The 26,729-nt window shown below is 40.3% G+C and overlaps 1 protein-coding gene across 1 annotated transcript in view; it reads right to left on the bottom strand.

Annotated features, from left to right (window-relative positions):
• Window positions 1-1,669: 1,669 nt before the first annotated feature.
• Window positions 1,670-26,729, bottom strand: part of GLB1 (galactosidase beta 1) — a 46,710-nt gene continuing 21,650 nt past the window's right edge. Inside the window, exons 6-16 of the mRNA XM_040591201.1 lie at window positions 25,940-26,120; window positions 24,697-24,755; window positions 23,682-23,803; window positions 23,565-23,605; window positions 23,000-23,112; window positions 19,993-20,067; window positions 16,678-16,767; window positions 13,937-14,050; window positions 12,685-12,816; window positions 7,218-7,625; window positions 1,670-3,164 (exon numbers count right to left, since the gene is read on the bottom strand). Coding sequence (XP_040447135.1) covers window positions 2,904-3,164; window positions 7,218-7,625; window positions 12,685-12,816; window positions 13,937-14,050; window positions 16,678-16,767; window positions 19,993-20,067; window positions 23,000-23,112; window positions 23,565-23,605; window positions 23,682-23,803; window positions 24,697-24,755; window positions 25,940-26,120 — 1,596 coding nt within the window. The 3' untranslated portion in view covers window positions 1,670-2,903. The remainder of the gene's footprint in view (window positions 3,165-7,217; window positions 7,626-12,684; window positions 12,817-13,936; window positions 14,051-16,677; window positions 16,768-19,992; window positions 20,068-22,999; window positions 23,113-23,564; window positions 23,606-23,681; window positions 23,804-24,696; window positions 24,756-25,939; window positions 26,121-26,729) is intronic.

Raw genomic sequence — 26,729 nt, forward strand, 5'->3', positions numbered from 1 at the left:
TCCCACTGAGCTTCAGCATCTGGAACAGATCACACAACTACACCACACATACTAGCTAGGGGTCTGACAATGTTTTCACACTATGCCCTTCAAATTGAAGCTAGACCCACCAGTGCGTTGACCACTGCGTCAAGGTGAGCCAGCTGACTCCTCACAGCCCCTCTTCTCCTATGCATCTGCCCTCAGTCAGAAGGTTTCATTCAGATTTCATTTCTACCCCTGGACACAGCTGACAGAACTACATTTGAGGACAGATTAAAGTAACTGATGTGCTTGAGACTGCAAAGGAGTAAATGCCATGCTGCCCCATTTTGTATGACACACTCAGTCCTAGCAGGACTGTATGCCAAGGCTAGGAAACCTAGGATAAGTCCCAGCCGTGCAGTAGCAGCAGCGGTGTGGGCGCAGTGACCCAGTGTGTGGCATGGGCAGGGCAGAATACTCTGCTACAGCACCTACAGACACATCCTTGGGTAAAGCAGCAGCAAATGACAACAGGTTCTTCTTGGTAGTGCTGTACTCTGAAGGCTCCTTGTCACAGAGACCTCCCTTCTGCACACTCAAATACATACCACACCACTTGGCAACCTCCAGCAGCGGTTTCACGTAAGTAAATCGGGATTAGGAATCAGGGCCCCAACTTTCAGTTCCTTTCTGTAGACAAGAGATAACTTCACTGAAAGCAGTAAGTAGGCAGGTGTTTAATGAAGCTATTTAAGAGCCCTACTTGAAAAACTTTAAGCCCGTTTTTCCCCATATTTGTTGTTCTTATTCTTGTATCTAACCAGATGCATGTTTGCAATCCTCAATGGAAAACCTTTCTGCTTGTAATATGATAGAGAGTTATGGCAAGAAGTGAGATCTCATGTATTACACTACATTTTCACAAGTACACTGTAAAACAAAACAAAGTTAGAATGAGAGCCAGGCGTTCCATTCCCCTCACAGCACTAACTGCCAGGAAAATAAAAATACTCTTGGCTGTTAAAAGCACTGAACTGTTGTAGGAGTAATATCTAAATAGTACTTTTACTCTGCACACTTCAAGCCACAAACCCCACAACTGGTATGAAACTAATTCTGTTTGATTCTTTACTTCCAAGACCTGGCTCTGAGGTAAATAATACTTCACAATAAACTGCTTGGAACACGTTCTGGTGTCTGCATAGGGACGGTGCCACAAAAAAAAAATATCCTGGGTTAGAGCAGACCACATTATTCCAAGAATGAAGTGTGTCTGGTACTGAAAACACAGCACACAGCCATTAGACTTTGCATTTGGGGTGAGAATTTAAGAGAAGCTCTCTGGCTCAGGTGAAGTACATGTGTCTGGTTCAAAACCCAATCAAACCTGTCAAACACATAGCAGAGATGTAGATACTCAAGCAAGCGGTGCTCCTTTTCGCACTTTCCTCAAGTGACACTATCATCCTCACCAGCTGAGAGGAAATAGGCAGGTTTTGGCATTGGCCATCTCAGAAAAGGGTGGCACCTCTGGGGTCCCCACGGCCCATTACAGCCTCTTCATAACACAGAAACAAATAAGAAATCAACAAGAATAACTTTGTCTGCAGAGACTTTACAATCTCATTTCTCTCTTAATACTGTTATCTGCTCATAACTTCCTCCTCTCATTTTTCCTTCTCAAGCAAACGGAGGAGAGATTTCATATCTAAAGAACCATTTTAATAATGTCAAATACAAATCAAAGGAACAAACCACAGATTATGAAAAGAATTGATTCCATTGTCTTAATCTTGTGTTGTTCAAATCTCACCAAGGAGTTTGCATGACTGACATCAAAACCATAAGAATTGGAAAGAAGATTCTGTTTGGTGTAGAAATTCAACTTGACTAACAGAAATTGTGCATTTTTGCAAATCAGGCGCTTACAACGATCATCAGTTTACTTGAACAAACAGAAGATGTGGATTAATGAGTAAAACAGAATAAGAATTCTTTAACTTAAAGCCCTCCACATCCAAGGTGGTGGCCCATGAAAAAAGGATACTCCAGGCCCATTAGGGGGAAACAAAAAAAAAAAACCCACCAAAAAAACCTACCATGAGAAAAAGAATACATTAAGGTTAAAATGTCTCATTTTAAGCTACATTCTGCAGGAAGTTAATTGGAGGCTGTGGTCCAACCAAAACAGCATAAATTCTGCATATGTCCTTTTACTTATCAATTGACTTTAAGACTTTGGAGATAGCAGAAGGAAAGCAGTAAACAGGCTCTCCAAGAGGGAACAGATGGAGGCTAGAAAGTCCCTCTCCATGTTACTGCTGTTTGGACCAGCTTGCATTTAAGTGTTCTCTTCCACGGTTCTTCTCACTGTTCCCATAAGAAACCAACTTAAATTTTTCCAAGGTTACTTGCATAAACATGAAAAAAAGATACAAGGTCTGCTCAATGAAAGCCTGTTCAGACTAAAATGATATTGATACTAACCAGGTGATAAAATCAGCTGAAATTGTCTGGTCTGTTGGCAGCTCTGACCTGCCAGTCCACATGAATAAAACCAGCACACTAGCAGGACCGTGCACCCCTTTTGTAGGCTCCTCTCCAGTTGCAAAACATGGTAAAAAAAAAAGTCTAAGAGTGTTCCTGTAATGTAAACAGCATACAACGACTAATTTCTACTAGGCTGAGGCAAATATTATCTTCTAGTTGAGTTCAATTTCACAGTCCAAGGTAAATACTAAAGTTACAGCTTTTCTTTAAGAGAATTTCAGTATTTACCTCTGGGAGATTTTTTTTTTAAAAAAAAAAAAGTCTTTGAAGATTTTAAAAAGTTGCCTCAGCTAAACAATTCACTTATTAACACTTAAGTCTTTAAAAAGTGAACTATGGTTTGGGAAAGGGAAGGAAAGTAGGGGGAAGATAAGAAAATACTCAAATCATTATAGATGGTTCAGCCATATGTCTCTAACAAACAGATGTGGGTCATAACTTTCGTACTGTGTGGTTGCATTGATATTAGGCTTGTCTACAAATTCTATCTCGCACGCCTGGGTGCTGCAAGGAGAATGCTCCAGCTCCAACACTGTTATGTTGTTTGGCACCGATGAAAAAAGTATATTCCTTGGAACAAAAAGGGTCAACTGAGGACCACGGGCCGGCCAGTAGCGACCAAGATTAAAGCCATTGATCCAAATTTGCCCCTGTTAAGAAAGAGAAGAAAAAAACACATTTTAATAATTTGACAAATTACAAGACAGCTTTAAGCATAACGCTCTTTACATAGTAACTGAATTTCCTCCATTTTTCAGTTTGATACAACACAAGGATAGAGAAATCTGTTCAAGAAAATGCTAAAGACAGTCAAAAGAATCTAAATTCCCTGATGAGTTAAAGCCATTTTAATATTTAAAGAGTGGTCAAATACTGCAGGAATTCCAAATATGACAACACCTAGGAAATCAGAATTGCAGGTTCCTGGCACTGAATTTTGCACCAAGTTTAAGACCAAAGCAAACCTGAAAATTGTATTTGCATGAAGCTGATTGTTAAAAGGAGACTGAACTCACAAAAGAAAAAAGCAGATCCTAATTCTGTTGTGGCTCTCTATACAAATATAAGACTACACTACCTTGGTACTCCCTTCCTCTTGCATGATTTCATTAAAAAGATATAGCTTCCCTAAACACATGAAATTCAGATGTATATTATACTTGTAAGCACTTAGTCAAGAAAAGACTTTATGAAATCACACTGCAACAGAGTATTTTGTTGTAGTTACCTACGACCATTAAAATCTTTGGGAGTCTGCTAGCATTAAGTTCAATGAAATTGTGGTTAAATATGTGTGTGTATATATATATATATATATATATATAGGCATATAAACACTTTAAATTACTTTTTATAGTGAAGGTGGCCAGAACCCGTATTTCAAAATACTGTTCTAACATTATAAATACCTTAAGTTCAAAAGATAAAACAAAATTGGCAAGGGGAAAAAGAAGAAAGTCAAGAGTCATTTGTACACCACAAAATACACACGCTGGAGTGACACAAATGCAGATTTTTCCATAAGTCTACAAACTGGTGACCTGCAGAATGTTTAATAAAACTGTAAATAGACTCCTACTGATTTGAGCTGAAGTTTGGTTCATTAAGCAAGACAGAAGGGGAGAGACACAGCTGTTTTGGACAAATAATTTGCTTTTGTTCCTCCTAAGCATCCTGTCACCATGTCAGACGAGTTCAGTGAACATGAAAAGGGATGGGAACAGATAACTGTGTCTGTGTTTTTGCTTTTGGTAATCAGAATATAGAGATTAAAAACTAAGTGATGTACACTGATAAAAATAATAAAATAGTCTGAATCAGTGGAAAGTAATGACTTTTACTGCACTGAGTGATTTCTAAAATTGTCTAGGATAGCTGAAATCAGTATAATGATTTTAAAGCATTTACTGAAGCACAATTGTAATATAGTGAGTACTGCTATTCAACCTGGTTTAGATATATTTTTCTTATGCTTTCTTTTTCAAGTATTTATGAAACTGAATTTTATGAAACTCACAAGATAAATTTTATAAGGAGTTGGTGCATTTGCAAATGCAGGTGAGTTATTATTTCAGCTCTGTATGTACTTCCGTGGTATGAGATCCTATCTTGCACAGCTCTGCCAAGGTGTTAATAAGCTTTGACCTCAAACTTTTTTTTTTCTTTTTAATCAAGTTTATCTTGCTTTGTGGCTTGTTTTTGCTGTATTAAAAGGCAAGAAAAGAGCAATTTCTGCATGCTCACTAGTTTGCTTCTGTAGTAGTTTTAGAAGAAAACACTGCATTAATACAAACTCCCCACACAAGATGAATTAGTGAGTGTATCCACTAGACAGCAGCCTACCTACTATAGAGTTTAGCTGTAATTCTGTGGGAAGTAGGAGTTTACCGTAGGAATCAACTGCATTAGAGTTCTACTGCAGGAGGAGTGATCAGACAGGTCTCTGCTCCTGATCTTAATCAGTCACTGGTTGTAACTTATTTTTCCGGTAAAGCTATAAACTTAATTTCTCAATTCCAAACTGTCGTTATTAAAATTGAAGTTTCTAAAGACTACGCACTTGGGAGTTTATATACCTGGAACCAACAAATCATGACACTATACACACTATCAACAAATATGCCCTAGACAAAATAAAGGAGGGGGGATCCCTATCTTCAGTAACAAGATTTCCTTTGGCAGGGTCTGCAACTACAAACCCATGATTCCACTGAAAGCAAGAACAGCCCTGACTCCAAATCCTCTCCTCTGAAACAAAAAACCCAACCAAAGTCCAATAAATCTAACCATACATGCAGGGGCATTGTATGCTTAAGGGCATCATGCTTCCTCAAGTGAGGGTGAAGGAAGCTTTATTAATAGTGAAGGATTTAAAACCCACTAAAGGCAAACAAGCTACTACATAGGTCATGACTGTTAATGCTGCACCCTCCCTTCAGGCTGTCCAGCACACCATATTCCTTGCCTTAATATGCAAAGGCAGGACTATCATTAGAACTATTGTGTTTTCTTGGAAAATGTTGTTTCCCTGGTTTTCCAATTACTCAAATAGGTGAATTTAAACCCCTATTAAGAGTCCCTCTCTACATCTTGACATCAGCAATTTATACAGTGTCACTCAAGGAACTTGAGGCCCAGATACAGCGGGACCCAAGTGGAATTTACACCCTTAAAACCCTCTGCCTTAAAGGCATTTGCTTGTTTGTAAAGTTATTTGGAAGTCTCTGTTTCCACACCCTGTATCACCTCAATCTTATTACTCCTGTGTATTGTATTTAAAACTTTGGTCCAATCCGTATAAAGCTTGAAGGATCAATTCAATAGTCCTACTTACAGTTCACTGGGATCATTTCACCACGACTGCATTAGAGGGTATACAAACTATGTAAAACAGAGGCTTCTATAGATCAGAAGAAAAGACTTCCACCAACACGTAAGAATTCTTAGAAGTCATTTATCATTTCACAGATGAGTTTGCCAACAGGCAGGTATGATCACCTTGCTTCCTTAAGAAGACTGGTGATTCACGGGGTCACAGAATTTACTGCTAAAGTCTCAGATTCCAGTTTCTGTGCAAAGAGCTATTTTGGGGTTTTATTCAGTGATTGTGTAAGACACACACATATACAGGAACAGGGGCTAAGTCAGACTTCCTCATCCAAGCTCAGTGCCAGCAACGCGAAGTGCCTGCAATGAATCACAGTCCTGCATATTGGGAAGTGCTTTAACCACTACAATACTGTAGATGGATAACCAGCAACTCCTTCTCATACTCTCTTTTAATGGCAGTAAATTAATTATTTCAGAAAGAAATAATTTTGCTACCTAAGACTATCACAGGCACTTCCCTGAAGCCTGGACTTAAATGCTTAGGCCTCCAAGAGGAGTGGTACTTCCATGCACACATTCTGCTCTCTGTGCCTCCCACCAGCTAGCTGAGCTGGTCCTTACCCATCCTGCATGCTAGCAGTTTCAAACACGGCACTGTGAAAACACACTCTTTGCTGCTCTACCTATGCTTCAGCTCTATGATAAGTACCCATTAAGAGACCTGCCCACAAGCTTCCCATGGCAGTGCTCTCTGATCTGTTCAGTCTGGTTACAGGTAACCTCCAGAAGACAAGCAGTAATATCTTCCATGCATTGGATTAATTATCTATGGGCACAACACCAGCAGTTGCGTCCAGCGCTCTCTATGCTTTGTAACAGGATCTGTTGTTCCTCACACAGCACCACAAATATGTTCTTAGTCACTTTTAATCAATTAATATAACCAGGAAAGTGTACTGTAGCACCTCACTTTCTCCAGAATAAAAACCTGTTTTATCTCAAGACATGTATTCACTCCCTCCCTCCAAAAAGCTGTTTCTGCTCCATATCAAGACAAAACCTCCCCAGAATTAAATGCAGCATTTCTAAATAGCCTGATAGCTCATCTTTCTCACTGTTGAAAAACTAGTTTGGCTTTTTTTTTTTTTGTGATACTCTACTTTCTAGACCAATACCATGTATCTTTTGAATATGTTTCCCTTCTCTTAATGGTTTATCTCTAAGATTTGCTTAAAGCAAGGAATCCATTTCCTAATCGTTTAAATGTATTTTAGACACCCCACCAGTACAACCAACTTCTACCTATCCAAGAGAGGTGGACTTTCAGTAGCTTTCTGAATGGACTTCCAAGTTTTCACAGCAAAAAGTTGTACCTTTGTCCAGCCAGGAAACTTGACATAGGTGTCTTGAGGCAAGTCTGGAATCCCTCCAGGAATTGAAAGTCTACCGGTGTAAAAAGCAGGTGCTTCATAACTAAGTGGATTGCCAATAGATCTCCTTGGTTGATCAAGGTGGCCATTAATGTCATGGTTCACTGCTCCATCTATGTCTAGAGGATAGATTTCCCATTCAACAGATCTCCTTGGTTGATCAAGGTGGCCATTAATGTCATGGTTCACTGCTCCATCTATGTCTAGAGGATAGATTTCCCATTCAACAGATCTCCATGGTTGATCAAGGTGGCCATTAATGTCATGGTTCACTGCTCCATCTATGTCTAGAGGATAGATTTCCCATTCAACAAGTGTATCTTCATCAAGAGTTAGATTTGAAACTAGACCCTAGGAGGAAGAAAAAAAAACACAAACCCAAAATATAACATAATTAGCTTAATGTTGTTGGAAGTTATTTGGCTGCAACTATAAATCAGTCAGGAATAAAAGCTAAATCAAAGTACTTGCAACAGCTGCCAATCTGTGTATGAAAAAAACACTAATGCGGTCTTCAACAAGTTATAAGCTTTGCTTAAGAATAAAGGGTTTCATTTATTCTCTGTGAAAGGTCTGTTCCTCTTCAAAGTTTTGAAGTTTTTCACTGATGCCCAAGGGGTTTTTTTCAAGCTTTTTCCCTGTAACTGAAAATTTCTGTTTTTCTTTAACATGAACACAATTCCAAAACCTGGGGCTTAACAAAAAGCAGAAGCAGCATTAAATATCATAAGTCTGAGATACCATCAAGAGATTTGGTAACAGTGAGTCACTAACACCAGACATTAACCTGCACGACAGCAGAGAAGGCAGTAGTTTACCTCCTACAAGTCATCTACAGCTAGCATACAGTATCACAGAATCAAGGCACATGCTTTGTGACCCCAATTCAGTGAAATACTTTAAGCTTAGACTCAGCTTCAAGCCCACGGAGTCCTGTTTCACTTCCATGGTACAACATGTGCAGCACACTAAGGTGCTCACACAAAGAATGCAAAAAGCAAGGTAAGGTCATGATTTAAGAAGAATGAAAGGAACATTAAGTGACCCTTGCACACACCCTAATTGTGTTATAATAATAGTTTTTAAAGTGGTGTTTCAGTGCAATGCAAGAGGTTGATTTTAAACCGATGCTGCTACATCCATATAATTGCTTGAATAGACCCTGCATAGAAGCTGTTTTTCTGTGCAACAATTTCTGTTGCAAACACCCCATGTCAAACAGGAACAAGCAAAACCACATTTTCTATGGCCTTGGAGAGCTGACACTATGTCATGTGTCTGTTCCGATATCTAATAAACATTGCACTGACTCCACAAGCCTAGTCACCAGTATGAGCACTAACTGGTTTTCTCTTCCTTTACCTAGATGCCCACTTTACAGAACAGGAACTTATTTTTCTTATATCAAAATAAAATATCCGTCCAGAGTTAAGTAGCAAAACTTTTCTGTACAACCTAGACTTTACTCTGTCTAGCAACCAATGGAAGTAATGCAATATAACTTCAGCCCAAACTTTCTAACCTGCCTCCCTAGTTCCATCTTTATATACTATGAACACTGTGATTTTTCAAATGAGATGAAGTGCCTACTAAGCAGTCTTACTTCGGTCTGCATAAGAATGCATATTCAACAGTCCAGATATGGATATAAGTTTTCCAAGTAAAAGAAAGGTAAGTGTCAGTGAGCATGTGAAAAAATATAGAAAAAACAGAACACACACTCTTCCTTCGCGTCCTTCAACAAGAAGACTTAGATCAGCAGAACGTTTTAAAACCAAAATCCTTTTAAGATTCCTTCCCAAAGCTAGATGTCTAGTTCCATTTCAAGCTCAAAAAAAGTGATTAAAAAATGCAGCCAAACAAAACCCAGAGAAGCTACCCTATTTACTTTAAAACGTGTGGCTTCACAAGGTAGGAACCTCTTCCCCTAAAGTTATTTTTGAAAGCACAAAGTATTTGAAACCCAAGGTATAATTATTCCCAGTTTTCACAATCAACACAAAGAAGAGAGTGCGGGAGTAACTCTATGGGAAGAAGCAGTGCACAAAAGCCAAAGCTACCCGAGAAAGGCTGCCTCTTGTACATGGAAGGATCCTGCTTTTAGAGGATTATTCTCATAGTGCATATCTACTAAAATTGCTTTTACTCTTAGATCTTTAAAAGGTTGGAACTCTGTAGTGTGAACTTCAGTTCAACCACAACACTACAGAGCACCCCTCTAACCCTCCACTGTGCTACCTTAGTTTAGCACAAAGCACACAGCTTTCCTTATCACCTGGCTTGTTATTAAGTAAATAAATAAATAAATGCAATCTTCCTGCTGCTTCAACATTAAGGTAAAACACTGGGATACTAGCTGCCCTCTCTTGCCACTCTGAAAAAGGCAAGGTACCAAAGACAGTATGAACAGAGTTGGCACTACTGCTACCCTCTGAACTTACATGCCACAAACACAGAAAAGCCCTCAGTTGCTGATGCTTCTAATTCAGAGGCTTTGATACATCCTAAAAGTTCCCACATATATTTAGCTGGTTCTGATTAGGATTTAAAGAACTGCATGCTTTCCAAAAGGTAAGACAGCAAAACTGCTTTTCAGCAGAGTGAAAGCAAGCTTAGCAAATGCTGAGAGTTATACTTTGCCTTGACTTATGAGTCTGAGCATAATTGGCAATGCAGCTAGAAATCCTCATCACAAAACACTAACTGGCCAATTAGACTCTTTTAAACCAAGTCTCAGCTTTGATTCTTCTATGTTGCTTAACCATAACTGATATATCCTTCTTCAACAATGTAAATGGGCCCACCTTACTCATGGCAGCAAAACACAAGTGTGAGAACGGTAGTTTCTGCCTACTGGTGATCTTGTAAGTCTCTTCCCAGTCCATGTTTTATGACTAAACCGGATTCCTTAACAGGTCCAAACTTGACCAGAGTTTGTGGTCTCATCCACTAGGCTAGTCAAGATGCCTCCACTCTTGGGTTTACTTTTTTCCCTACTTATAACCTTAAAAATCCTACTTCCTCACAGCATACGTGCATCTGCTTGATAACTAAATGGTACTGTTCAGGCACATGTCTTTCCTGTGATGTTTATCTTTCTTCTGCTCTTGCATCTAAACAAACCAAGAAACACTGAACAAGACTTTATTGTGCTCTGAGACACCTATCATAGACAGAATTCAGATCAAGAGAAAACAGGAGCTTTTAATTTACCTGATACCACCCTAGTACCAAAAAGCACCACAATCACCAGACATCTATTAACCTGGACAGTCATTAAACACTTTACACGATTTCTGAAGGAAAACTGCCAAATCAGTTTAGGCCAAGTCAAATCTAGCAGTTAGGGGGCTGCAAATACCTTCTCAATTGTAAAGTTTCGTAATTACTTCATTATTACCTGTGGCCTAGTAATATCAAAAACTAAAATAGTAGCATGCTGTGGTACTGAACACAGCACAAACACAACACAAGACTGGCCTCTACAACACTCCCCTCTTCAGCAAATACCATACAGCACAGGGCAGGGGTCCTCAAACTGTTTAACCAGGGGGCCGGCGCGCGGATGCAGTGGCAGGCAGTCATCTGCGGCTGCTTGGTTTCCCCCCCCAACCCTGGCGGGGGGGTCTGTAAATACCGGGGGCTGGACTGAGGACTCTGGGGGGCCGTATCCGGCCCGCGGGCCGTAGTTTGAGGACCCCTGGCGCAGGGGATCCCATCAAGCCTAAAACCAGAAAAGTTTCCTTTTTGGCCCTGCTCTTCGTAGCGTTACATTAGCAGTACCTCCCCTGCATTGGGTTTACATGGCAAGGTTTTGGTAGCAGGGGGCTGCAGAGGTGGCTTCTGTGAGCTGCTGCCCCCATGCTGGTCAAAGCCAGCTCCAGCCAGCTCCAAAACAGACCCACTGCTGACCAAAGCTGTGCCCATCAGTGACACTGCCAGCACCTCTGCGATAACATATTTAAGAAAAGGTAAAATACCCAAAACAACCCCCCAAAAATGTAGCTGCTGTTACAGAGGAGTGAGGAAAATGGGAAAGAAACAGCCCTGAAGATACCAAGGTCACTGAAGGAGGGTGAGGAGGTGCTCCAGGCTTTGCAACAGAGATTCCCCAGCAACCCGTGGTGACACAGGTTGTCTCCCTGCAGCCCATGGAGGTCCAAGGTGGAGCAAATACCTACCCTGCAGTTTGTGGAGGGTGGCACACCAGAGCAGGTGCATGTGCCCTGGACAAAGCAGGAGTCTGTGCAGAGCCCACACTGGAGCAGGCTCCTGGCAGGACCTGTGAACCTGTGGGGAACCCACACTGGAGCAGCCTGTTTCTGAAGGACTGCACCCTGTGGAAGGGACCCATGCTAAAGCCCATGCAGCCCATAAGAAGGACCCACGTTAGAGAAATTTCATGGACTCTCTCCTGTGGGTGGGATCCACAATGGAGCAGCAGAAGAATGCGAGGAAGGAGGAGCATGGCACAAAATACTATCAACTGACCACATCCCCATTCCCCATCCCACTGTGCTGCTTAGGGGAGAAGGTACAGGAGTGAGGGTTGAGCCTGGGAAGAAGGGAGGCATGGGGGAAGGTGTTAAGATTTGTTCTTATTTCTTACTATCCTACTCTGTTTAACTGACAATAAATCAATTTCCCCAAGCTGTGCTCACGACAGTAATTGCTGGGTGATCTCCTTGTCCTTACCTTGAACATAACCCTTCATTGTATTTCCTCTCCTGTCCTGTTGATGGAGGAGTGGTAGAGTGGCTTGGTGGGCCAGCCAAATTTAACCCACCACAGGCACTCATGCAGGGAGGTGACAATCCCAAAGAAGCATTTGGAAACTTGCTGATAATTACCTGTAACACCTAACGGTCCAAATCTGAACTGGCAATTTTGCTTGGTAAAGCACTCGTGAGACAGCCTTTCCTAGCCACACTGAAAACACTGCAAGGGTATGCTGCTGGCAAATGCAACGGGACATGGAGAGATACACAAAAGTGTATACATACACACATTGGTACATACACACACGCAACTCCAGGATTCACAAGCCTTGAAGTACGACCAAGATCTAGACTGATTTCCAATCCATTACTGGAGTTTACCCAAACAGCTTTGCACAATTTAAAATGTTAGCTACAGGCTCAACTCAACCTGAAAGTCTTGTGGGCGACAATCTGGCTGACAAAATAAGTGAACCACAAAAAAAAATTTAAGAGATGTCTGTCAGTTTTTAATTCCACATCAATTTTGGTGACTGGAAAAACTCAAATGAAAACTAGTGCGTAGTTATATTTTGTGGCAAAGTTACAGCTGTGTAATCCTGATCTTTTTGCTCTTTCTAACCCACCACTTTCTTTTTAACCTGTGGCAAAGAGGAAAAACCACCACAATCCACTAACTCAATTTTACTTACCTTAAAGTCATTATTGTATCTACCAAAGTTGACTCTGCCCATATTCTCTACCAAGACATCCAGATTTGCTCCAGCCTTCCCAGTTATATTTATCATAAGTGACTTCTCCCTCTCAAGGACACCTTGAGGAACCTATATGAAATACACCAAGAGGAAGAAAACAATAACCATAAAAAACCAACAGAACTCTGTTATTTGTCTCTTCAACTTCCTTGAAGTAAAGAAAGAGGATAAAGGAAACAAAAAATGTAAAAACATTTATTTTCTTTTCCTCCTCTTGCATGCAAGCACACTCACACAGCTGCTATGTCAATATTCACATTTCAATATTTACATTTTACTACATCAACTGGATGTGCCAGTAGGCAGCATTTGTCTAAATGACACCATCTCTTTCCTTATCTGATTTCAATTAACTCAATCAACTGTTAGAATCCTAGTGGGTTTTTATGCACCTGATTCACAAAAAGCAAGTTCTCAAATTTAGTCTAATGACTGAAAAGACTTTGGCAGTATCAGTGATTAAAAGGAGCTTCATCTTCCAGCTAAGCTCACAACAATATTTAGTTTTATTTATTGACATGCCTACAACATAAGGAAAGGAGAGCTTGGCCTGGGCACAGGTGATGACAGTAAGCACAGGTGAAAGATAAATTAAAAAATAGCCTATCAAAGTCTGTGAATTGATATTAATTCTCATTAAGTAGGAACAAAACCCTGCTTAAGGGAAGAAAGGTAAAATTCACATCCTGTACAAAAAGCTATTATTTTTTTTTTTAAACTTGTGGTCAGAAGCCAGTTTCATAAGGTTAAGACACAGGTTCAAGCTTCCACTTCCCCCACCCTCAAAGGAGAGAAAAAAAAAAGAAAAAAAAAATCTATGAAAAGACTGTAGAAAGCCACCAAGTACATATATCATTAACGTATTTCATAAACCTGCAAGTAAACCTAGGGTTTTATGTTTTTTTTTTTCACTTAAGTCATGAATGCGTATCAACATTCAAATATCTCAAAAATGGAAACAATTACAATTTCCTTAGAAATAACAGATAGTCATATTTTCTGAAATACAAATATGAACATTTAGAATGATCAACTGTATACTTCCTTACTTCCTTCACCTGATTAAATAAGATTATCTAATAAAGTTCATTTGGTAAACTGGTGAAAGGAGAAAAGAAGGCAGACTATATCCGTGACTTTTTGTGAAGGTAATTCATGGCAGAAAAGAATTCCAGCAAACAATGTTTACCCCATCAACAGAGACATAGGCACGATCATGGACTCCGTTTAAAGGTGAAGACAGTTGTGTTGGCTCCGTACAGTTTTTTGGAAGCGTAGTTCTGTACAGCACAAACCCAAAATACTAAGAAAAGAAAAGAAAGAAAAAAGCCCCAAACAGATTAATGAATGAAGTCATTCCGTGGCTTCAGTTCAGGTAATGAATTAGAAATATCCCACATTCCTGCTTGCACGCTCAGGCTGAAATGTTAACTTTCATTCACTTCAGACAGCATCTATCACTCATAACAGCTTCAGATGAGAATTCACTTTGACCTTTAAGCAATGGGTGTAAATTCCACAAAGTTTCCGTTTTAAAATCTTTCATTAGAACATTTAAGTAACTTTAAAAGATAAGGGCCTTGGATATGAAGATATTTCCTCAATAAAAGCAAAGCAGTTAATGACCAACACTATTATTTCTTCATTAAAATCAATAAGAAGATAGCTGGAAGATCCCTTCATTACTGAGTTTATGTATCAAACTTGAAAGTGCACTTGTCACCCAGTGCCCGTAAATTGACATATTCATCAAATCGACATTATCTATTTTTAAAACTACCTGATTTACGTCAGGAACCTTTCAGAATATTTTTTCATTAAGTTCCCCATCAGGAAAGGAAAAAAAAAGTCATAGGCATTGCATCTGTTCACATCACAAAGTGAAACACAAATTTTAAAAGTCAGAAAATGCATTCGTTGCCTCTTTTGCTCAGTAGCCACAAAACCATTTATCTTCTAGACTTTGATTAGAACATAACCCCGTGCCCTGGTTTCAGCTAGGATAGAGTAGCTGGTGTAGTGCTGTGTTTTAGATTTCTGATGAGAACAACATTGATAACACCCTGATGTTTTAGTTGTTGCTGAACAGCTGACCCCTTATTCTATACCATCTACGCCATGCCCAGGTCCCACACTTTCCAATAATAAGGGGTGGATATAGGCAAAAGGGACTGTTGTGGTTTAATCCAGCAGGCAGTCAAACACCACATGTTTCTTTGCTCACTCCCCCCCAGTGGGATGGGGGAGAGAACTGAAAGAAAGGTGAAACTCGTGCATTGAGATAAAACCAGTTTAATAGGACAGAAAATGAAGAGAATAATAATGATATAAACATATACAAAACAAGTGATGCACAACGCAATTGGTCACCACCTGCTGACCGATGCCAAGCCAGTCCCCGAGCATCAGCTGACACTCCCCAGCCAAATCCCCCCAGTTTCACTGTTCAGCCTGGCATCATAGAGTATGGAACATCCCTTTGGACAGTTTGGGTCAGCTATCCTGGCTGTGTCCCCTTCCAGCTTTTTGGGCACCCCCAGTCTCCTCACTAGCAGGGCAGTATGAGAAGCTGAAAAGCCCTTGACTCAGTGTAAGCACTGTCCAGCAACAACTAAAACATCAGTGCGTAAATGTTATTTTCATCCTAATTCCAAATGACAAAGCTACTAGGAAGAAAATTATCCCAGCCAAAACCAGAACACCCTGGCAGGAATAAGTGAGAGTAAACCATTTCTATTCTGCTGTAATTATTATATTTGCATTAAATTTGCAACAAGGTGCCCAGAAAAGTGGCAGAGGGCAGGGCAAGGGAGGGAAAGAAAAAAAAAATGCTAGGAAGCTTTGCTGGCTGCCCTATTCTTTCAGAAGCTTTCTTAAGCAGACTACTAAGGGTAGGAAGGCCAGATGACAAAAGAAAGACCACTAGAAATTACATCCAGCCACAACGTACTACCTGCAGCTTCTCTCATACCTCTGTAGTAGTGACTTGGAAAGGAGAAATGTGAGCTTTGAAGCCCTACTTGACTAACACCATATCCCAGGCATCTGCTAATCTGCCTCTTCCTCTTCCCCATCCCCCAGCTGCATCACACTCTCTCAGAGTAGTAAATAGCACCCATGCTCCGGTCTCTTCTAAATTCAGCACAAAAGCTATCAAGGAACCATGCAACCTTAACAGAAAGGCAGAGCCCCTCAGCAGCAAGGGAAAGAACTTTGTGAAGGAAAATGAAGTCACCAAAATTGACCGGGGAACTGATGCATAGACTGACAGAGAGGGAAAATGGGAGAGCAGAAGTCAGCAGATGCCACAGGAAAATGAAGAGAAAGGTATTTTTCCTATCTCAGCCAGTGGGGTGAATGACCTTGACAGTGGGCTGCAGCAACTCCAAGAGGTTGCTTCTTAAGGGTTTCTCTCAATGCATTCTCTTGCTTTGCCATGCATGTAGTTAAAAAAAGGGAATACAAATAAGTAGGAGGCCCACAGAAGTGTCAAATAGCTTGCATTTCCCAATCTCCAGGCCCTATGACTTGTATAAGAAAGCAGCGTCTCAGCCACTGTGCTCACTCTAATAGCATGTAGAGAGAGGCAAAGAAAAAACAGAATAAAGAAAATTAATAGTGAAGAATAAGATGGATTAAAAATGTCTCTTATGAACCTGAAAATCAAGACTTCAGAGAGAAGAGAGATAAAGGTGAAAGCCTGGACAGCACAGATACCAACATTCATGGAAAGAGGAAAACCTCGGGTGTAAAATAGAAGCACTGTAGAATAGGAAAGGTCTCCAGTGCAAAATTCCTGGACACCTTTATAATACTATTACTTCTGTGCTGGGATAAGGTGTAAGACACTGGACATAAGTAATATCACAGAGGGTCATTCGAACAAACTTTAAAAAATTACTGCCGAGTGCCTACTGAAGGAATCCTCACCTGCTTTAGCTCAACGAAGGTTAATGGGTAAGTGCTTTTCACTGGCCCAGCAGATGACAGCCTGTCAAGAACCTCCACCACTGTACCCACCTGCAGCATAGAAATAGCAGATACGTGAAGGTCAGTAAATTTCAATCCAAATATAACAGCTTGCCTAGCCAGCTAGCTGTGTCAGTCCAGAAAGCAAAGAAATCTTAAGCCTTTACGCCATCCTTACGTACAAGTTATTAATACAATACAGTACAGAGAACTGATGAACACTGGAAGAAACATGCTACATGTGGAGCAACGTTTTAAAAATCCAGATGTGCTAGATTTGCTATGCATTCCTAAAAATAAAGTGACCCTTTATTAATGGGAATAAACCCAGGAGTTTCTCACGGAAGTTCTATAAACACACACAGCTGCTCTGGACAAATATCACAAAACTTCTATGTTATCTAAATTTTGCCATTGATTTCCAGTGAGTTACTCTGGAATCCTTCTGAGCTAAGTAGGGATACAACTTGATTCCATCAAGAACTATCCAAAACAAATTTACCCTATTCAGTCTCAAATTATTTTAGAAACCCTAAGGCTGTAATTCAGTGTCACAAATAAAGTAGCTGAACTGACTTCAGTGAGACTGGGAGCAAGGTTTAGGCTAGGCGCATGCATAAGTATCTTGCTGAATATGGACTTACATGTGTACAATTAAATTGTCTTTTGTTGTCACCTGCTATTTCCTTCTGTGATTATAGTTTTCTAGTCATCTACAGTTCTTTCTCAAATTCCACTGTCAATTTCACGTTAGTCAAGATGCACACAATATGCCTAGTGTGTTACAAGTTCAAAAAAATTAATTGCACTCATATTATTCATGCAAAATGTCGGTCTGTTTCACCAGAACTGTTGTCGCTGTTCAGTGGTTATTACATATCAGACATTCAAAATATTTCTCAAATGCAGATTTACTTCCAAATGCTTGAGAAAAAAAACAGTAAAAAAATAATCAGGCATTCAATATAATCTAAAACCAATAAAAGCATTTACAGCAATATAAACTGCTGAGGCTACTTCAGTAACAAAAGTACAGAATTTTTGCAAAACACACATGAAAGTCAGCAGTGCTGAAATATTAAGATGTAAATCACTGTGCCAAATGCCACATGTGACAGAAGTCAGCATGAATCTTCTACACACATGCAGTTCGCTCAGTATAGTATTGGTTTAGGCTGGGATAGAGCTAGATTTCTTCATAGTACCTTGTATGGACTACAGTTTGGATTTGTGCCAAAACCAGCATTGATAACACAGGGACATTTTAGCTACTGCTGAGCAGTGCTCGCACGGAGTCAAGGCCTTTTCTGCTCCCCACACCGCTCCACCAGCAATTAGGCTGGGGGTGCACAAGAAGTTGGGAGGGGACACAGCTGGGACAGCTGATCCCCCCCAACTGACCAAAGGGATATTCCATACCACATGATGTCATGCTCAGCAATAAGAGCTTGGGGAAAAAGCAGGAAGAGAGGCAGCTGTCCAGACTCATGGCATTTGTCTTGCCAAATAACCATCACACATGATGGAGCTCTGCTTTCCTGCAAATGGCTGAACACCTGCATGCTGACGGGAAGCAACAAATTAATTCCTTATTTTGCTTTACTTGTGCATGCAGGTTTTCCTTTACCTATTAAACTGTCCTTATCTCAACCCACCAGGTTTTGCACTTGTACCTTTCCAGTTCTCTCCCCCATTCCACTGGTGGAGAGTGAGCAAGCAGCTGTGTGGTGCTTCGCTGCCTACCAGGACTAAACCACAAGAAGCATGCAGCTATAGATCTAAAGGGACTTTCAAAATAAGCTTATGTCAACTCTAGCCAAGAACAAGAAAGCAAAAGGAGGCCGTAAGTATACAAAGGGTAACGCCATCACTGCCTGGAGGCTGGGTCACTAGTCCATAGCTAAGCACATTCACCAGGCACCCTGTAGCTTTCATCTCTTCAAGGCATGAAAGAGAAAGTTCATAGTTCTACTGATATTGGACAGCTTTATCTGAGAGCCATGAACCATGAGACTACGGAAGAGTCAAAATCTAATTGCTAGGTTCCCAAAAGCTGGCAACCTATGACAGCAGCAGAAGTGGCAGGCATACTGATAACTGTATATAATTAGTCAGTACCAAATATGAGGTTTCTGTGAACTGGCTTATATGGCAAAACCTGCCCAAAAAGGTCTGAAGATACTCAAAGGTTGTGGAAAATGATATAGATCTGTTTCACCTTCACTGGTGAATCACTTTTATACAAAAAGTATTTCTGCCCACTTGAGTGGGATGACTTGAAAACACCTGTAAAGGCTTATCACTACCAAATTTTGCAATGCTTCAGCTGCAGTGCATAATAGATCAGATACATCACTGATGGGAAAGATGGCTATGAAATTAAAATTACAAAACATAAAATCAAAGCATTATGAGCTACAGTAACCAGTACACCAACTACGGTAATCCTTCATCTCAAAACAACATGTCTCCGCCCAGAAGAATTAATATAGCCAAGTTCACACCTGTTGTCTCTTCCATCCCCACTTAAATCATCCTGTACACTCACTGAAAGATCCCAGTTCTCAATCATATTTCACAGAAGATTGTCCCTGGTCCTAAAACAATGGTGCCACAGACAAACCCCAACTACTCATGTGCATACCACTGTTGTCAGACAGGATATAGCAAAGTTGGGTTCTGCATGCTAGGTTCTGCATGCTCTTCTCTCCGCAGGAGACTTATTAAATTTCTCTCATCAGCTAGAGATTTTCACAAAAGTTGTAAGAAACTTTATCAATAAGACTTTCAAATTTATTGATAATGTCCCATATTCGAAACTGAAACACCCAGAAGTATTAGAAGGTATGTATAGCCTACCGGCTGCTTCTACTTCAGAGGCATCACTAGCTACAAAAATACTCTTTGTTCATAGCTGTCATGCTAGCAGTCCCCCATCTATGTTACTCATACATGAGTTATCCTGGACAATCATGATTCTGTTGTGTTAATAATGTATCAATTTCAGTTTAGTAAAACTTCAGGCATATACTACATATTGTAAAAATTATCTTCTTATAATTCAGATTACAAATATTTTCTCATTTTCCACCACGGGCATGATTCTTAACTCCCAAGCTCTGCTCCTTCCTTCCTGAAAGTTTGCTTTCAAGGTTTCCCCTCTTTATTTTGTATGATATCCAGATACTGTCATGACACCCTCATGAACATTTTTTGGAAAAAGCAAACATATAGCATTATGGAAAGATACCCAGCATATTATAGATATTAATTTACCTTCTGCAAGCGAACCTTCCCATATGCAAATTTGGGTGTTGTTGGAGGGATAAGACCTTCTGGTAACTGCTTATACTAGAAAGGGAAGGAAGAGAAAAAAAAACAAAACAAAAACACATGAAAGAAATACAAGCATGCTTTAATTGAATTCTCACTTTTAACTTCATAACTTACAAAAGCAGAACTTTGGTTAAAAGCAGGTAATATGACTGTGCTAAAGGATTAGTGCTGCATCTAGTCTGAGGGGGGGGGTTAAAAAAAAATATCTGACTTGATCACATATGATAACAATTTTAACTTGTAACCATAAAAAGCATATCGAATAAACAAGCTGCCGAAGAATCACAGTGCCCTTGGAGCCCTCCTGTGGCTAGAGCTTGTGTTACTGTCTTTTACAACCCTCTCACAGCCAGCTCCCCAGCCCATGGGAGCTCAACTTAACGTTTCCAAGTCTGTAGGGCAGTATTTCCACCTGCCCCTTGGTTAGCAGCACTTCTACATGGGAATTATTAGCCTCTTGTGCCTTTCCTTTCAGTTTTACTATACTCCACCACCACCTGCTAATCTATTAGTGCCTGGGATGGTTTCTTTGAGGACAGGCCTTGAGACCTCCACAGCCTTCTCCACAGCTCCACAAACCCTTGAGGTCCACTGGTTAGCTTCCCTCCGGTCCTGGTCTAGACCACTTCCCCATCAGTCACAGGGAAGCATGACAAGGAAACACTCTGACTGCCAGGCTATTTCTGTTTACTTCTTTACGTCTAGGAGAAACCACCAGAGATCAGCAGGGAGAAGAGGTAAAGGATGTCCACCACCTTCTTGGACACCTTTGAGGAGTGGCAAGTCTAGACAGTGGCTTTCTGCCCCATACCCTAGCCACCTCCTGAGCCTACAACCTTATTTTATCCTTGCCATCATCCCCCTTCTCCCCTTCCTGCCATTACTTGTTTCCTGTAACGTCCACTCTTCTCATCCGTTTCATTTACCGAACATGGCCTTAACTGCATGCTACAGAGAAAAAACTGCAGACTAGATACCCATGCGATCAAACAATCTAAGCCTACATTTTAATACACATGCACAAATGACCACCATTGTGAAGGCTAACTTAATCTGCACGTTCGATGACTTCTGAGTGCTTACTTTGGCAGCTCCTAGGTTTTCTTTAAAATAAATTTGGTGAGGGGCTGAAAGGGCATTTTTCTTAAAGAGATTTTACTTTGATTTCAGCTTGAAAGTTTTAGCACAAGGCATGATTTTCTGGGCTTACACATAGTATATCCAGCATAAAACTCATTCTCAAAAGCTCAACTCTGCACTAAGGAGGTGTGGGTGGGGAGTGTATAGTTGGTCTTTAAAAAAAAAACAAAAAACACAACAGATCAGAGCAGTATAATTGCCTTCCTGTCAAATGTCAACTATGGACTGATGAAAGCCTGATTTATATTCCCAGTAACAAGTTCATTTCTTTCTGTGTTTGAAAATAAGAAAGATATTCAGGCTTAAAGAAAAGAAAAACTATATTCCCCCAAGACAAGAAGTCAAAAGTAAGAAGTTTCAGGCTAAACAGGAAAAATTAGAGAATGCTGTCACCAACTGAAAAAAGTTGTAGACTGAAACCCTTCTTTATTACATTAACTGTAAGAAACAGTAAAGGAAGATTATAATGTGTTAGCTTTGTAGCACAGCAACTTAATTGCCTTTCATCTGTTCCACCTCAAAGTGCAACTGAGTAGATAAAATGTTAACAGGTTTAGAACCCACAGCAGAGACAGGAAAACTTAACTGAGATCCTATGGATATGGAAGGTATGAGATAAACAAACCACACCAAAAAAAGCTGTACCATGACCCAAAACACCTTAGGTTATACTGAACACGTCAGATCTTATCAAGACTCTCTCACTGCACTACAAACTACTTACATTTCAGATAGTGATCTTGCCTTGAAGAAAACCACTCAAAACAAGGACATCTGGGAATTTCTCTGGTGAGTAAAGCTGTATCAAGACAGGAGGCTTGCCTTGAAAGGCTATCAAAATTATGCCACCAACCGAAAGCTTAGGGATAGCAGAGAAATTGAAGAAAATAATCCACAGCAGGCCTTCCACAGGTACAGAGATAAAGGCGTGCTCAACCCTAGAGAAAGCATAATACACTTCTGGGAGATCTACTCCCATTAAAAACAATGTCTTCTAGTGAATAGGAATGTTGCTGGCATGCAACAGGAGAGCACATACAGTCCTGAGCCTAGGGATTCCTATGGGATCTGTTTTAAGCCTCATATGAACAGCCTCCAATGTAAGGCTATTCAAAATCCAGATACAGGTTCCATGTTTCACTTTGATCTCCAGTGTGCAAAGCAAAGCTAGTCCCACCCATTAGCTACAGTTTGTGGCATCACAAAACAAGATGTGTTCATTTGGATAAGCACACTTCTTCTCACAGAGGCCCAAAACCGCAACATGAAGCTTGTGACACAGCCAGCCAAAGCATTAAGCTGCAGTGCATATCAGGTTGATATCGAGCGATGAGCCAGAGCTGACTAAACAGCAGATTGATGCTGCAAGGGAAAAGCTCTGCCCACTCCTCCATCTCTACTCCCAGCCAAAACCTGCCTGCCTCCTTCTGCTCCCCTTGTGCCAGCACTGCCTCTCAGCTGACCAAGCGAGCCGATTCAGCTCACTAACCTTCAGCTGAAAGAAAACACACACAGGAAAAAAGCAGAGCTGAATCATTTCAGTGTCAGACCTGCACCTGTATCCCCTCTCTGAAAGGAAGGGGTGAGCCCTTGGGACAGAAAGGATAGCCAGAGAGGTGCAAGATCTTTCCCCTTTTGTAACAACAAGCAGTTAGGCTGGCCTTAATGACTTGTTCAACTTCGTTTCCTTTACCTGCAGAAAATGGTAAATTCAGAAGTAACTTACGCCAACACAAGAACAAGAGAGTTTGCAGCACACCAGGGATGTTCCAAAGAACCATTCTAAACATGTCCTGGGGACACTCACCATTCCAATTACTTCCCTCAAGGCAAAATATTTTTCTGTCAGATCCCCCGCTTCACTCAGGGGAGCATCATAGTCATAACTAGTGGGCTGCGGCATATAGGGCATATTAGCACCTAAGGGAGGGGAAAAAACAACAGAAACAGTAGAACAGTTGTTTTTTTTCTCCAAAGGTATCAACTTTCAGAATTCTTTCCAATCACAGTCAGACTTCGCTAATTTTAGATTCAATGTAGGCCTTGGTATTTGGCATAAAGAAACCCATTCCTGATGGAAGACAATGCCCTGAGCTCACACCACTCTGTTATACAGTCTTCAGAAATATTCTGAAGAGAAACAAATATATCCATGTTTCCACTGTTTCACAGTACTGAGTGAAGCAGAAGTACCCTTTGAAAAGATAAATAACATATGTATTTAGTACAACATGGGGGCAACAGACAGAACAGCTAGCCAGTCATCTTCTGTCAGGTGAAAGCAAGCATAGCTTATTCTTTCACAGGATACATTACTACCTAATTCATAAAGAGCTCCCCTACATCATTATATCATCTAAATAATTTCTTACCATTCCAATAGGCAAAGTTAGTTCCACCTACAAACATGTACCTAAAAAGGAAAAAAAGCCATCCACTTAAATCAGGTTTTGCTGAATCGGGAAACAAAAAATAAAAATAACACTTACAGGTTAACGTTAGCACCACGTGCCAGGATTTCATTAAGTGTTTTAGCTATAGTTTGTGCAGGCACAACAGAATGATGGTGTCCCCAGTGATCCAACCATCCAGTATAAAACTCAGAATTAACCTGAAAGGAGGAAGGGCAAAAGAGGAAGGGAAAACATGAAGAGGGAACAAAACCAGAACACAATGTGATTTAAGGTTACTAACTTTAGAAGGAAAGGAAAAAAGGCACCTTGACTCATTTGAGCCATTTTTAAACTACTATAAATACAGCAAAGTATACGCTAAGTCAGTCCTTTTCAGCAGATTTCTTGTCAAAGGAATTAAAGGATTGTTTCAACAATTTTATAGGGACACTGAAAATAATTGCCTAAGCACCAAAGAGCATGGATTTCCTTGGAACTTGTCAACACATACGTGTTTCACATGCTTGGGATTCAAATAAATGGTGGAACGAACACATTCGCTGCAGAATAGCATATGTAGACTAGATGTAATGAAAAATAAACCTTTCAAATACTCAAATTGCATTCTAAATAATTTCATAGCACAGAGGTAATCTTGTACCCTACACCGGCCTTCTCCCTTTGTCAAAATAGCTTCCAGTGATCTCACATCCCATTATAGCTTGTGTAAAACCTCTAGGGTAGCTGAAAACAGGAAGCAACTTCGAACCTGCCCTTTTAATTTTGCTTTTAACTTCCACCTACACATGCACCTCACTAACTCATCTAATCATACTTGCTGTTTCCGCTGCTTTGTAAACATTTGTCTTCACAAGGAAAAATACTGAAACAAAATTAATACCTTCTCAGACTGAAACAGTATTTGCAGAACAGCAGTTAATGTGGATTTGTCAAACACACACAGAAGCACCTCTGTGCAGTTTTTCTGACTTGTAAATTATGCCTTCGTAAACATGTCCCTAAAATTGTCCAACACTCTGTTGTTAACTCCCCTCTTATTAACCATTGCAAGATTACAAATGATACAAGAAATTTAAGTGAAAAGACATACCAAAGGGCCCACAGGTTCACTGCCTCTTTGAGCTAAAAATGCTGCTGTGACATTGCCACCTATAAGCAGACAGAAATAAGACTGAGTTGCTACATCCATGACTTTTTCGTTCCTTCATTTTACTGAAATAGGTGTCTTATCTCCCTTCCAACACTTAACAAAAATGCAGACAAGAAAGTTACTTCAGAAAACACGTGTTTTCTTTGATTCCAGTGTTCAAGTTGCAGAACTTATTTGAAATATATACATACATATATGTATGCATGTCTTTGCTTTTGAGATACATCTTCTGAAAACCTGACTCTTCTCAGGAATGACAGCTTGGCACCATAAAGTTTGAGATTTTTCAGAACTCCTACTTGATCATTGGACAGTACAGGTCTGGGGATTCGGTACCAAGACTATGGGGAAGACAGAAGCCAGGGAACCTCAGAGAAGCTTTACTTCTGATCACCCCTAATGGCTTAAGCCATAGGGCTGGAAATAACTACATTCAAGAGTAGCTCACCATCTCATAAATGGTACACATGACCGAGTTCACAATTTCGATCTACTGTTAAGAAAACAGATTCCTGCTAAGAACACTTATTTGACTGTAGAGAAAATAACATACAAAAAAAATATGGAAAGATTATCTTGGAGTTTGGTTTTTGTGCCTTAAGCCTATTATGCCAAGCCCATGCAGTGTATGAACATCATTAACTCTCCTATCAAAACAGCACTTTCTGTACACATTACAGTTGCTTAGCCATTCCTCAGGCCTGTATCACTGCAAATTGTGGCAGTGTGCACACTTCTAATGATGATCTTCAACAGTAATTTTTTTTCCAGTAAACCACTGGCTTAAAAAGAAATGAACTGAGAGCTGGACTCTGGGACAGACAAGAGGACACTAAAAAACCCAAAAAACATCAAACCCCCAAACCAAAAAGCTCAACATCAAAAAATATATTTAAAAAAATAATCAATGGAATCAATGGCAACTATTACTGAGAATTTTTAGGAGATACGCACTATGAGCAGTGTAAATTGTTAATTCACCATTTCATGATGTGATGAAGTGATTACCGTTCTCTAACTGGGTACCTGTGGGTGATTCTTGTACATTTAAGAGCACATCAAATACACATAAGTGCCTACTACAGCATTTAAATGAAGCTGTCAGGTTTGTCAAGCAGCCAAAGTCAGTTTGTCATGCCACAAACACAACAGAATTATTTGGTAACAAACAATGGTCTCTAACCTGGGCCAAAGTCCACTGTTGCATAAAGACCCTGAAGAGCTCCACATTTCAAGTGAAATTGGCTTGCACCATCAGTTGTGAACAGCACCACCTCATCCCCAAGATGCTGGCGAAAGAGCTTCAGAAGGGAACGCAGATAGTCATAGTCACAAGCAAAGTAGCTTCCATACTCATTCTCTACCTGCACAGTAGAAGCAAGTCAGTAAAACAGTAGCCAACTTCAGTCTGTATCTGACACCAAAAATGGAAAGCCCAAATCCAACCCTCACCTTCCTTTGACAGCAATGCTGAAAATGTCATTTTAACTCCAGATCTGAGGACTAAGAGAAAACACTTCTAGGCACTCATTCCTCTCACCTGTACCTTACAGAACAACCATTGTGTGGAGGCAAATCATTTTCCTACAAAATCACCCTCCACGTAAAAATCCCTACCCTAGCTACTTCGCAACAGTGATAAAAACACAGAAGCTTCTATTAATAAATGGAGAGCTATGACCCACATCTCAAGCAGAACAATAAAACTATAGAACAGGTTGTGACATGATCAAAACGGCAGCAAAATTAGAGTGCCAGAATAGAGACACCTACAAGGGGCTCACATGAGCAGCGAAGCCCTGCAATAGACTCAAAGGACTGAGAGGAAGACAACTCCATTACCACCAATAGGTACACATCTTGCCCCTTTCCCAAGGGGATGGACTTTCAAGCTCTAGATCCAATGTCAAACACATCTGAAGGTCACTTCTGAAAATCCTGTTATAAGCATCTTATTTCAGTCAAAGAATTTC

This window comes from Falco naumanni, chromosome 4 (assembly GCF_017639655.2).
Source record: "Falco naumanni isolate bFalNau1 chromosome 4, bFalNau1.pat, whole genome shotgun sequence".
Lineage (NCBI taxonomy): Eukaryota > Metazoa > Chordata > Aves > Falconiformes > Falconidae > Falco > Falco naumanni.